Here is a 13,195-nt window from a genome sequence, read left to right on the forward strand (position 1 = left end):
GCCTAGCTGACTTCCAGAAAACGCCCATTAAACTCCGGGGAAAAGCTTCCGTCCCCGTAGAGTTCAAGAAATTTAAAGGATCCCTTCCTATTCTGGTGACCCAAGAAAACAGAATCAGCCTGCTAGGATTAGACTGGTTTGAGGCGCTAGGAATAGCGTTGACAGGTGTCAACGCCATTCAGCTGTCAAAATTGGAATCCGTCTGCCTTCAATTCGCGGACGTTTTTGACAGCTCACTAGGGAAATACACGGGGCCGCCCGTATCACTTAAACTGAACCCAAATGTGATGCCTGTCAGAATCAAGGCCAGAAGGGTTCCCTTCGCCTTGAGGGAAAAAATAGAAGCGGAGCTTGACAGATTAACAAACCTAGGGGTCCTCGAACCGGTAGAAGGGGCCGAGTGGGAGACACCCATAGTGACCCCAGTTAAGCCAAACGGCCAAATAAGATTATGTGCCGACTATAAGGCGACCCTCAACCTCGCATTGAATGCACATGCCTACCCGGTCCCGGCTGTCAAAGACATCCTCGCGGCCATTAAGTCAGGCGCCATATTTGCCAAGTTAGACTTGGCGCAGGCGTATTTACAGCTGCCTGTCACCCCTGACACCGCTCTGGCTCAAACAATAGTCACCCACAAGGGAGCATTCAAAATTAACCGCCTTCAATTTGGCATCTCTGCAGCCCCGGGAATCTTCCAGGAAATCATGGAGAAAACACTTAAAGGGATTCCCGGGGTCTGCCCCTATTTTGACGACGTTCTAATTGCAGGAGAATCAGAAAAAGACCTAGCTGACAAACTAACTATGGTGCTCCTAAGGTTCAGGAAGGCTGGCCTCAAATTAAAAAGAGACAAATGCTCCATCGGGGTGCCTTCAACAGAGTTCTTGGGGTTTAAAATAGACGCTAAGGGAATTCACCCCACGGACACAAAAATTAAAGCGATCAAAACAGCACCGACCCCCAAAAACAAACAAGAACTTCAGGCTTTCTTAGGTTTAGTCAACTTTTATCACACCTTCCTACCGCATAAAGCCTCCATTGCAGAACCTTTACATAGATTATTAGACAAGGGCAAACCCTGGACGTGGACCCCTGAGCATGATAAAAGTTTTAACCTCCTAAAAAACTTACTCTCCAGCAGCACAACGGTAGCCCTGTTTAACGATCAGCTGCCCTTATGTCTCGCCTGCGATGCCTCCCCGTACGGCATCGGAGCGGTCCTAAGCCATTTAACTAAAGAAGGAATACAGACCCCTGTAGCGTTCTATTCGAGAACGCTGTCAAAACCTGAGCGTAATTACGCTCAAATCGATAAAGAGGCTCTAGCTATAGTGGCCAGCGTAAAAAAATTTCATGATTACCTGTATGGCCGACCATTTACTATTTTTACTGATCATAAGCCCCTGTTAGGACTCTTTACAGTAAACAGGCTAACACCACAAATATTATCTCCCCGCATCCTGAGATGGTCTACATTTCTATCAGCCTATTCATACAAACTAGAATACAGGCCAGGGAAAACCATGGGCCATGCAGACGGCCTGAGCAGACTGCCCCAACCAATTGTTGACCCAGACCCAGCACCAGCTGGAAGAATACTGGCTATCTCAGAGCTGCCAGAATGCCCTTTATCTGTCAAAGATATTTCCGCAGCTACCGCTGCAGACAAAATCCTAGGCAGGGTCCTAGGTTATGTCACAACGGGCTGGCACTATTCACCCCAGGAACCACAATTCCAACCTTACTTCTTAAAACAAAAGGAATTATCCACCCATCAGGGATGTCTCTTATGGGGCAGCAGGGTAATCATCCCTGACAAACACAGACTTAAGGTGCTAGAGAGCCTCCACGAAGGGCACCCGGGCACCGTCAAAATGAAGGCTCTGGCCAGAAGCTATGTTTGGTGGCCGGGTATAGACAAACACATTGAGGCACACGTAGCTGGCTGCTATTCCTGCCAGCAAGTTAGAGCCGCCCAGCCACAGGCTTCCATACATAGATGGGAAACTACAAGGTCACCCTGGTCTCGCATTCATATAGATTACGCAGGTCCCTTCCAAGGACAATCATTCCTAATTGTCGTAGACAGCTTTTCGAAATGGCTAGAGGTGGCGCCAGTAGCCAACACAACTTCCTCGGCCACAATAGACGTTTTAAGGGGATTATTCGCCACACACGGGCTCCCTGATGTTATAGTTTCCGATAACGGCCCCCAATTTACCTCCTACGAATTCCAGAGTTTCACAACGGCGAACTCTATTAGGCACACCACTTCGGCTCCCTTTCACCCATCGACGAACGGCTTGGCAGAGGTGATGGTAAAATCAACCAAGGAGGCACTGCGCAAGATCATCTCCGGCAACTGGCACCAAAGACTGGCACAATTTCTTCTGTCCCAACACACCACACCTTGCACAACTACCGGGAAGTCCCCAGCAGAGCTTCGCTGGGGCAAAAGATTAACCACCAGACTAGACCGTCTCCACCCAGACAGATCCCCTCCAGACCCAGAACCACCCCTCCAACATAGAACTCTCAACACAGGGCAAGCTGTCTGGGCTAGAAATTATGGGGGAGGGAACAAATGGACACAAGGGGTAGTCATCGAACAAACAGGCCCCTTGTCGTACATCATTGACATTGGACAAAATATACATATCCGTAGACACATAGACCAACTCCGCCAACGCAGTCCTCAAAACATAGGGGGAAGGGGTGACGACGGAATGCCAACAGAAGCACCGACGCAAAGACTGGCACGACAAAACTCCCCTGATCGGAACATACCATTTCAACACCCCACACCAATCAACGCGGAACCAGCAGAGCCAAACCCCCTGCCCCCAGAGCCAACCCAAGAAGCCCCAGGAGAAACAGAACATCCTACCGAGACAACCCCCCGGCGCTCCGAGAGACTAAGGAAACCTCCCCCCTACCTGAAAGACTACGAATGGGGAAAACCAAAAAAGAAACAGTTGGGGTAAAAAATCAACTCAATCAGAGGGAGGGGGAAGGGGTGTTGTGTATTTACTAATTGTTATTACATTAAGTTAAACAGAAGTTACAGGGCTGAGGTAAAACCGCGGCAGCTTTTGACAGCTGTCAAAAGCTGCCGGACGAAACCGCGCAAGCGCCAACCACTGACAGTTCAACACGCGCTACAGATGACAGCTCCGAGCTGTCAAAACCGGACGAACCCGATTGGCGGCGACCACGGCGCGGGAGCAGACTCACCCCTGATTGGTCGATCCGCCGGCAGCTGTCAGTATAAATAGATGTCATGTTCCCTTGTTCTTTGCCTGGTTCAGAATAAAAAGTTAAACTGTTAACTTGCTGTCTCTCCTGCTTCTTAGCTAAAGCAGCAAACTTAATTGTTCAGCAGAGCTTGCTGTCAACTTATTTGTATTTGTAGAGTGATATACAATTACATCACTGAGACTTGGGTTCTATGTCCTATATGGAATATTTGAAATTTGATGTGAGGCCTATTCTGTTTTATAGACATTAGAAAATGATATTGGTTTAATCAGCTTCAGAGGAATTATGGAGCCTTTCCTTCCTAATGTTCCATGGGAGTATGCAGTTTGGGAGTCATTTTTCCAAATTCCAATCTGCTTATGTGGCTTCCTGTCTAAATTTCAAATAATTAGCTTTAGCTCTGAATTACCCTTTTTCAACCTTTGTATCTAGACTGTTTCCTTAGATATGTATTCCTGGAATTTGGGAATCTAAAGATATAGACTCTTCCCAGGTTAAGGAAAGTAAGTATTTAATAATAATAATAATAATAATAATAATAATAATAATAATAACAACAACAACAACAACAACAACAACAACAACAACAATAATAATAATACAAATACAGTTGGAAGAGACCTTGGAGGTCATCTAGTCCAACCCCCTGCTCAGGCAGGAAACCCTATTCCATTTCAGACAAATGGCTGTCCAGTCTCTTCTTAAAAACTTCCAGTGTTGGAGCATTCACCACTTCTGGAGGCAGGTTGTTCCACTGGTTAATTGTTCTAACAGTCAGGAAGTTTCTCCTTAGTTCTAGGTTGCTTCTCTCTTTGGTTAGTTTCCATCCGTTGCTTCTTGTTGTGCCTTCAGGTGCTTTGGAGAATAGCTTGACTCCCTCTTCTTTGTGGCAGCCCCTGAGATATTGGAACACTGCTATCATGTCCCCCCTCGTCCTTCTCTTCATTAAACTTAAGGTTTCTCTGCAATGATTGTTTCAATGTTTTGTAAAATTAAATTTTTTAATAAACATTTATGTTCCCTAGAATTCAGTTTCATGTTTAGGAACCATATAACACATATGACATAATAATTCAGAAGAAAAGAATAGATCTATTATATGTGTAGAATGTAAACTATATTCCTAAAAAAGACTAAGTGAAAAGAAACTTTGGTTGCATTCAACTATTTTGGATTAGTTATTGCTTCTAAATTGCTAGGTTTTAATGCAGTACTTAAAACAATAGTCTGTATGAAAGATTTTAATAAGCCCTGGAAAGATACGTCTTCTTTTCAAGCTCTATGTCTAAATGGATGAATTTGGCTATAAAGTCTTCTGGGAAGTTGGAAATCTCTATATTTGCTCTCAATCTCCCTTGATTTCCTCTGCTTGTTTTGAAAATTGCTTTGTGTACGTGTCTGGAGCAAGTAACTTTGTTTCTATCTTTATATTTACAATATCAGGTATTGTGATTTTTTTTAAAGAACAATAGATGTTTGGCTCTATACAAGGCAACTAAAAGCTCAAGGAAGATGATTATCACTTGCATAAAAGAATAAATGTATGCAAAAAAACTTAATTATAAATTAAACTCTAGACATTTTCACTTTTTTCAGTTTAAGCATTTTTAACAAATATATGTAGGATCTCCTGTTTATGTAGGAATTAACGTACATAGACTTTAAGAGACTAGTTATAGCCAAGTGAATAAGTGCCACCATGAACATTTCTGTTGTTTTACAGGTAGCCACAGGACCTGATCTGAAAAATAACCGGATATTAGATGAGCTGGTACAGAACTTTATTTCTGCAAGGTACTGAATAATTTTGCAAATTTTAGAGTTGAGACTCATGTGTGATTCAACGCAAAATCATGGACTAATACTTAGCTATATATATTCGTTTAAATGTTTATGCAGTGTCAGATTATGTGTGAGAAATAGTATATGCAGGTAATATATGCAGTATTTTATCCATATGCAGATGTAAATTTGGACACACAAAACACTCAGATAAAGCATATCAAATTGACTGGTTGCAATTCAATGCTGTTATAGGTAGGAAACGTATTTCTAGGATAAAGGGAAAGAAAAGGTAGAATTGCAGAGTAGAATAAAATTGTAGTATGATATAGTAAAACATGAAATGTTTATTATGTGCCCTGTCCTAGGTTTAGTTTTCTGCATTAAAATATTACAATTTGTACTATTAGAATAGGTGGACGAGTAACATAGCTAAGAGATTCCATAGAGCAGACATGTCAAACACAAGGCCCGGGGGCCGGATCAGGCCCGCAAAGTGGTTTCATGTGGCCCGTGAAGCCATCCTGGAAACAGTGAGGGTACGCCCCCCACTGCCTTGGCCTTGGCCCAGAGACCTTCCTTCTGCCAGAGACCCTCAGATCTGTCCCACTCCTGCCCAGGCCCCCATAGGCACCCTTGATGCGAACGATGTAGAGCTGGCCATGCCCACCCAGTAGGCCATATGCACTCTAGCCACACCCACCCAGTAGGCCACGCCCACCCTGGCCATACCCACCCGGCCCCCTGAGGGCAACCACAATGCTGATGTGGCCCTCAATGAAATTGAGTTTACCACCCCTGCCATAGAGGATGTATATTTAATTTGTAATAATAATGTTATTGAAGGTTAAAAATTATGAATATCATTCATCAGCTCTCAAAATTTCAAATTCTCCCTTTTCCTGAGAAAGGCTGCAGGATTTATATATCTAGCACTATTGTAAGAACTATTAGCTAGTGATATTCTGGTGAGCTGTTTGTTTTATATTAAAACATTGCGGCATCCTTGTTAACTAAGTTAAGAAGAATTAATGGAATTGTATCTAATAAATATCCTGCTTTATTTAATGAAGTCTGTCCAATCTTGCATTCTGTGAACGGAAACCTCATTTTCTTCTTCACATTCCTCTCCACTAATCCAGATCAGAGCAATATGGTTGGAACATAGTGGCATTTGACATGATGTAGGTATGACTGGAGGACAGTGTTTTGCAAATAATTGCCTCCCTCCTCTCTTTTATTCATGGAAGCTATTCCCCCTAGAGTGAGTCATCTTATGAAGGTGAATATAATTGCCTAACAGGAGATAAGAATAGTCTTTATAACAGACAAAATGTCACTTTTAAATGTTTGGTTTTCTTTTGACTTAGGTTCTATCTTTCTGAACATAAATTATGCAAGATGACTGACAATCTTAGAAACGTATAGTTTTAAATAGTATAAAAACAATTTAAGTTATTGGTACTGTAACTTAAAAATCTGGCTTTCCCAAGAAGGAAGCATCCTTCATACAGATCAATATGGCACTTACTTTTTCATATCTGTATCTAATAGATTTTGGATTATCTTGGAAATTAAGTAGGGTCAGTGTTGGCTAGAACTTAGATAGAGGACCCTCTGGGAATTCCAAGGTTGTTGGTCCAATTTGGAGGTCTAACAAACATCCCAAAAGAAGGCAGTGGTAAGCTACTTCTTTCTATAATTTTGTTTAGAAAACTACATGGACATGTGTATGAAGTATCCAACAGTTGAATTCAGTCTGAATGAGACTTTCATTTAATTATTTGACATGATGTGCTAATCTAGCTTCTTGAGAAATGATTTGAGATTAATTTGGTGGCAGAAAAAAGCTTTTGTATGGGCAGTGACTATTCTGTAAGTGAATAGTTTATAAGCAAGAATAGATTTTTTTAACAAGAAATGGAACATTTCCTGTCAGCTAAACTGTGTTACTATTGATTGGTTTGTATTTTGGTTCTCCAAAATATAATTTCTTCACTAGATGACTCAGAATTGGCTATCCCAACAGTGCCAGTAGACTTTTAACCTTTCTGTGTAGAATAAATTATACTTTAAAAATGAAGGCAAAGTTGTAGAATGAGACCCAGTTTGTTCCAGATTATGCAAGCAGTCTTCAGGGATCTGTTCCAATGGACAAAAATCTCTATTGAATTGTTAATTTAACAATTTGCATTTCAAACCTGCATCTGTTCAAAGTGTTACAATGTCTTCATACTACATACATAGTTCTACATTATTTCAAATGCTGATGATCTGAGAAGTGGCTTATTACATATAATAATAAACCCATATATTTTTTCAAGATGGGACTATTGAATTACAGTATATTTCATTTTCCCAAAGCAATTACAATTGAGATTACTTTCTCAGATCTATTTCTCTTTTGCCAATGCTGGGATCTACTTTGAATCAGTTTTTAAAAATTTCAGGTGAATTAGAAAAATGCATATTTTTATACAAACTGAAGAACTTGTAATGTTTAACACCTCAATATTTTGAAGCTTTTTTTTTCATTTTGAGATAACAGCCTCCAATTTCTATGTACTGAATTTGGACTTTGACAACAATGAAACCATACTTCTTCTCACATCCTCCTTGGGGATTTCTCTTATCTGTAATTATGAAGACTGAGTTTTGGCATGACAAGTTGCAATGTTGTTTTCTCAAAAAATGTGTTTAGTGGAAGAAGATTAGGGAAAACTAGTGAACCATAAAATTAGGAATTTCCCAAGATTCGTTTTGCCCCTTTGTAGTTAGTTTTAAAGAAAGTTGGCCTATACTAAACAACGTTCATTTCAGAAAAGTGTGACTGGTGTTTATGAAGCATTAGCTTTGCTTATTTTTGTTTTTGTTTATGTTTACTATTTTAGTGCTGAAAAGGGTGTCAAAGAACAAAAAAAATCTAGCTCTTTCCTGGATTTGGAATGACATGAATAATTATAAATATTTTATATTTTATTTTAATTATAATTTTGTATTCTGTATTATTAACAATTTTATCACCTTTAACATGGTGAACCACCTAGATTCACCTTGTGGCGAGATGGGCAGCAAATAAATTGAATAAAATAAATACATACATATATACATGCATACATAGTACATACTGAGGGAAATCTGCCTATGTAAAACAAAGTTGTTATTGCAGATAGGACTACTATTTCTTAAGCCTTTTGGATGATACAAAGTCGAATTCTCCCCAGACATACTGTATGTGTGGCATATTACTACAATTAGAATTGAGTTAAAACTTTTTTTAATTTCACTATGATTTCCATTCTAACTAAATGATGTGGAGATCCTGTCTTGGGTTTTCATCTTGGATTTCTTTTGTAGTTTCTTTGAAACTGACTGAGTGGTGGCTCAGTGATTAAGACGCTAGACTTGTCGGCTGGAAAGCCGGCAGTGCAGGTTCGAGCCCTGAGCCCCACACGACAGGGTAAGTTCCCGTCCTCAACCCAGCTGTCAACCTAGCAGTTCAAAAACATGCAAATGCGTGTAGATAAATAGGTACCAGCGCTAGTTCAATGGCCTTGAAAAGGAAATGAGCGCTGCTTTCTATGGAGGGCAACGACTAGCAGAATAAAATCCGTGTGACTCCTTTCTCTTTATTCAATTTCTGTAGTGGTCCATCTCATTCAATGACACTGGGTTGCTTATAATTATAAAATTATAAAATCCATGTGACTCCTTTCCCTTTATTCAGTTTTTATAGCAGTCCACCTCATTCAATGACTGGGTTGCTTATAATTAAAAAAATATAATGGCTCAGCAATTTCTTATCTTTCTTTCTTTTTTTTTTAAGAAAAAAGAAGCCTGGACCTTCAAGGGCATGTATAAATTAAAGTCAGCTTAAAAACGTCATCTCTTCTGTGCTATCAAAGCTGTCACAGACAATGTGCTCTGTTGCCTCTTGACCAGAAGAGGGTGTTATGACTCTGTAATTCATTTGTCCATGAGATGAATTGGGAGGCATCCTCAAATTTAATCTTTACCTTGCTTTTTATATCTCCCTTTCATGGTTTATCAGTTTTCTGCTTTACTTGGGATTCTTTGGATCTGTTCTAGAGAAACCTATGTTGCAACTTGTACTGGAGAAGTTTTTTCTTCCTGGATTCTCCTTACTCTCGGTATCTGTAAATTTCTATATGCGCCTTCTTTTCGATTGGAATATGAAAAGAATATCAGATTCCTTTAACATTAGAGAAAGGTTGTAGCTAAAGTGTACAAATTAGAGAGTCCTATAAATAATGTAGAATTAAGAGTCAATGGTTATGATGGATATCTGTTCCCAAGCCATCTTAATGCTCATGTAGTCATGAGACATTTGAAAACAAAGATATGTGGATGTGTTGGAGGTAGAATAGAAGTAGTAGTAGAAGAATAGAATAGAATTCTTTATTAGCCAAGTGTGGTTGGACACACAAGTAATTTGTCTCTGGTACATACACGGAATAGTGATAAATCATGATCATAATCAACATAAAAAAACATTCATCATAAATCATAAGATACAACATATTCATCATAAATCATAATATGCAACACTTAGTGATAGTCATAGGATACTAACTAAGCAAACAGCATATATCTTACTAGGATACTAAATAAAACAAGATATAAACAACGTAAGGTATAAGCAACAAAGTTATAGTCATAAGAAGATAAGGATAGGTAATAGGAAAGATGAGAATAATAGTAAATGTGATAATAAAAATAAAAAATAATATTAAAACATGAGTTCGTGGAAAACATAATAAAAATATGGGTGGAAAGATTTGTTAGGCACTGAGGAATATGTAGGGACAATCTGAATAGATAAAAAATGCAGTCTGCACTTGAATCAAACAGAGATTGAGCTCAAAACAGTTTTTACTTTGGACAGAAATATGTTCAATGAGTGGGATGAAAATGTTTCCCATTGCTCAAGATGGGATAGGATGCACTAAAAATAAACTATGAATAAATAGTAATCTATCATAATCTTTCAGGGAAGTCAACAGTTTCTAGGAGAAAATGATCTGGAAAGAGCACTCTATTTATATTTATGTTTTAATTTTGGAAACATCTTAGACCAGAATGGGATAGTGGTTCTTGATGAAGCTTCTATTTGTTTATCTGAATATCTACCATGTGATGGAAACATAGAGGAATGTAAAAACTGGTACTACGGTATATGGTCATCTTTATATAGGCTTAAGATAGGCTTAAGATAGGCTTAAGATACAGAAGGATCTGGACAGACTCGAACACTGGGCACTATCTAACAAAATGAAATTCAATGGTGAAAAAAGTAAGGTTCTACATTTAGGCAGGAAAAATCAAATGCATTGGTATAGTATAGGTGGTACCTTGCTCAATAGTAGTAACTGTGAGAGGGATCTCGGAGTCTTAGTAGACAATCACTTCAATATGAGCCAGCAGTGTGCTGCAGCTGCCAAAAAAGCCAACACAGTGCTAGGCTGCATTAACAGAGGGATAGAATCAAGATCAAGTGAAGTACTAATACCACTTTACAATGCTTTGGTAAGGCCACACCTGGAATACTGCATCCAGTTTTGGTCACCACGATGTAAAAAAGATGTCGAGACTCTAGAAAGGGTACAGAGAAGAGCAACAAAGATGATTAGGGGGCTGGAGGCTAAAACATATAGGGAATGGTTGCTGGAATTGGGTATGTGTAGTCTAATGAAGAGAAGGGTGAGGGGTGACATGATAGCAGTGTTCCAATATCTCAGGGGCTACCACAAAGAAGAGGGAGTCAAGCTATTCTCCAAAGCACCTGAAAGCAGGACAAGAAGCAACGGATGGAAACTAGTCAAGGAGAGAAGCAACCTAGAACTAAGGAGAAACTTCCTGACAGTTAGAACAATTAACCAGTGGAACAACCTGCCTCCAGAGGTGGTGAATGCTCCAACACTGGAGGTTTTTAAGAAGAGACTGGACAGCCATTTGCCTGAAATGGTATAAGGTTTCCTGCCTGAGCAGGGGGTTGAACTAGATGACCTCCAAGGTCCCTTCCAACTTTGTTGTTGTTGTTATTATTATTATTATTATTATTATTTATTATTATTATTATTATTATTATTATTATTATTATTATTATTATTATTATTATTATTATTATTATTATTATTATTATTATTATTATTATTATTATTATTCCAAATGATGGAGATGGAAGGGGACTTTGGGGTAATAATCTTTGTATTTCAAAAGCGACTTTAAATAACCAGAAATCAAATTCCTTTTGGGCAATTACTGAAAGATGATTACCAAGCTAAAATATAGAACTTCCAAAATAAATATTAGAGTCATTAATTAAAGTGACCTTAACTATTCACATAGTAGAAAAATACCCTCCACATTAAGTGTTAAAGTTTTAGATACCAAAAATGTGGAACTTAAAGAATTGGTTATGGGTTTAGGCAGAGTATAAGATACACATGCTGCTGGACCAACTGAAAATGGTGACATAGTGTTAGCAATGTTTATTTACATGTAAATGGGAAATTGCTAGGGAAAGCCAACATAATTGTATCTTAATTCAGAGAGAAGTGGTAAAAGGAAGTTTAAGAAAACAAATGTTTGTTTTCTAGAATAAGTGATTAAAGGTCACATTGCCCTACAGTGTTCAAAGTTCATCTAGCTTTTGTATTGCAGATCAGAAGGATAAACCCAAATAAACCAAATGTCACAGTGTGAGTATAATGCAACTTCTAACAAACTGTTAGAATAAGGAAATAGAAAGCCATTTTTAGCTTGAGAGCTGAGATTTTGGCTGTATGCCAGCAGTGGACATGCCTAAAATACAGTGGCAATTAACGGGTATTTTTTTTTTTTTGCACTAGTACATTCCTATTTTTTTCTGTGAAGCCTAACACAACAATTCCATAATTTACCTCTTTGGTTAATTTGGAAGAGGTACTATTCCCATATAGCACTGAGACTTACATTAGTAGATGAGAGAGGGAAACTGCAGATTAAAACTGAGCCTGTTAGGTTCTCTTTCCTTTGGATGGAGTATTCAGCTGACTGGTTATCACAAAAAATGAACATGTTATCTGCATGAATACAAAAAAGCAAAGCAAAACAAAGCTACACAAGAGCTAAATAAGCAGACGATATTGAATGCAAATGAGAAATAAAAGGCTAAGAGCTAACATTAATATTTAAGAATTTCTTTAAATATAGACCGAGCAGGAAACCAGTTAGTAAAATAAGGGCTATAATGGATGAGGCTATTTATTTGCACATTTGCCTTTTCTACTAAAAAACGTTGGTCTGTATTTTGAAATACAGTATCAGTTTAATATGGAAAATTAAAATATTTTTAATGCATATTACCACATAGCAAAAATTAAACAATGGAATTAAGAGGAGCCAAATGAATTATGTGCATCTGTCTGTAATGAAGAAATGGTGGGGTAGATGTTTGTCCCTAAATTCAAGATTTCAGTTATCTTCCTCGGTTTGTCATTCTTTTGTAAGCCTATCCTTTTTGTTTTAACAGTTTTTAATTCATTAATAAACATAGTTAAACAAAAAGGATAGACTTGAAAAAGGATACCAGAGCCAGGAAGTGAACATTAAAAAAAACCATGAGGGTAAACTGTATCCTGGTCAAATAAATTAACATTGCACATTGATAGGACCTGGCTGGTAGTAATGATTGACTAGGAAAAGAATATTGAACTTACAGTAGATAGTTTGTGGAAAACAACACATTGTTCAGCTGCTATAAAAATAATCACTTCTGCGATGGGAAAGATTTAGAAAAGAACTGAAAATAAAATTGTCAACATTCATTATGAACACAATTACTCTAATGCTCACATTGAATATTGACATTATTAGGTAGGACATAGGATACTATGTGCATTTTGCCCACGGGAAAAGTAAAAATGATGCAGCTCAAAGCAAGCTCATGATCAATGGATTGGAAAAAATTTATTTCAAGAAAAAGTTGTCATGATTTGGATAGTTGTAGAAAATGGCAAGAGTGCAAGTAATAGTGGTATTTAAAATGCATGATGTGAAAAAGGACCAACAAAACTGTTTTCCCATCTCTCAGTGTTAAGTAGAATCCTGGATTATATAGTTGAGCCAAATTTATAATTATGTAGCAAGT

General features: G+C 38.3%; 1 protein-coding gene across 6 annotated transcripts in view; it reads left to right on the forward strand.

Moving 5' to 3' along the window:
• The window catches only part of RAD18 (RAD18 E3 ubiquitin protein ligase), a 141,712-nt gene that overhangs the window by 17,084 nt on the left and 111,433 nt on the right, over positions 1–13,195 (forward strand). For 5 of the 6 annotated variants that reach the window (XR_014025084.1, XR_014025085.1, XM_081317445.1 and 2 more), the window contains exon 4: positions 4,985–5,055. Coding sequence is in view for 4 of the 6 variants with exons in the window: in XM_081317445.1 (XP_081173571.1) it covers positions 4,985–5,055 (71 nt within the window). In the remaining 2 variants the exon portion in view is untranslated. Of the gene's footprint in view, positions 1–4,113; positions 4,218–4,984; positions 5,056–13,195 lie in introns of all 6 variants that reach the window. The other variant, XM_081317444.1, reaches the window with a different exon arrangement.

Source organism: Vipera berus, assembly GCF_964194415.1.
Source record: "Vipera berus genome assembly, chromosome: 2".
Taxonomy (NCBI): domain Eukaryota; kingdom Metazoa; phylum Chordata; class Lepidosauria; order Squamata; family Viperidae; genus Vipera; species Vipera berus.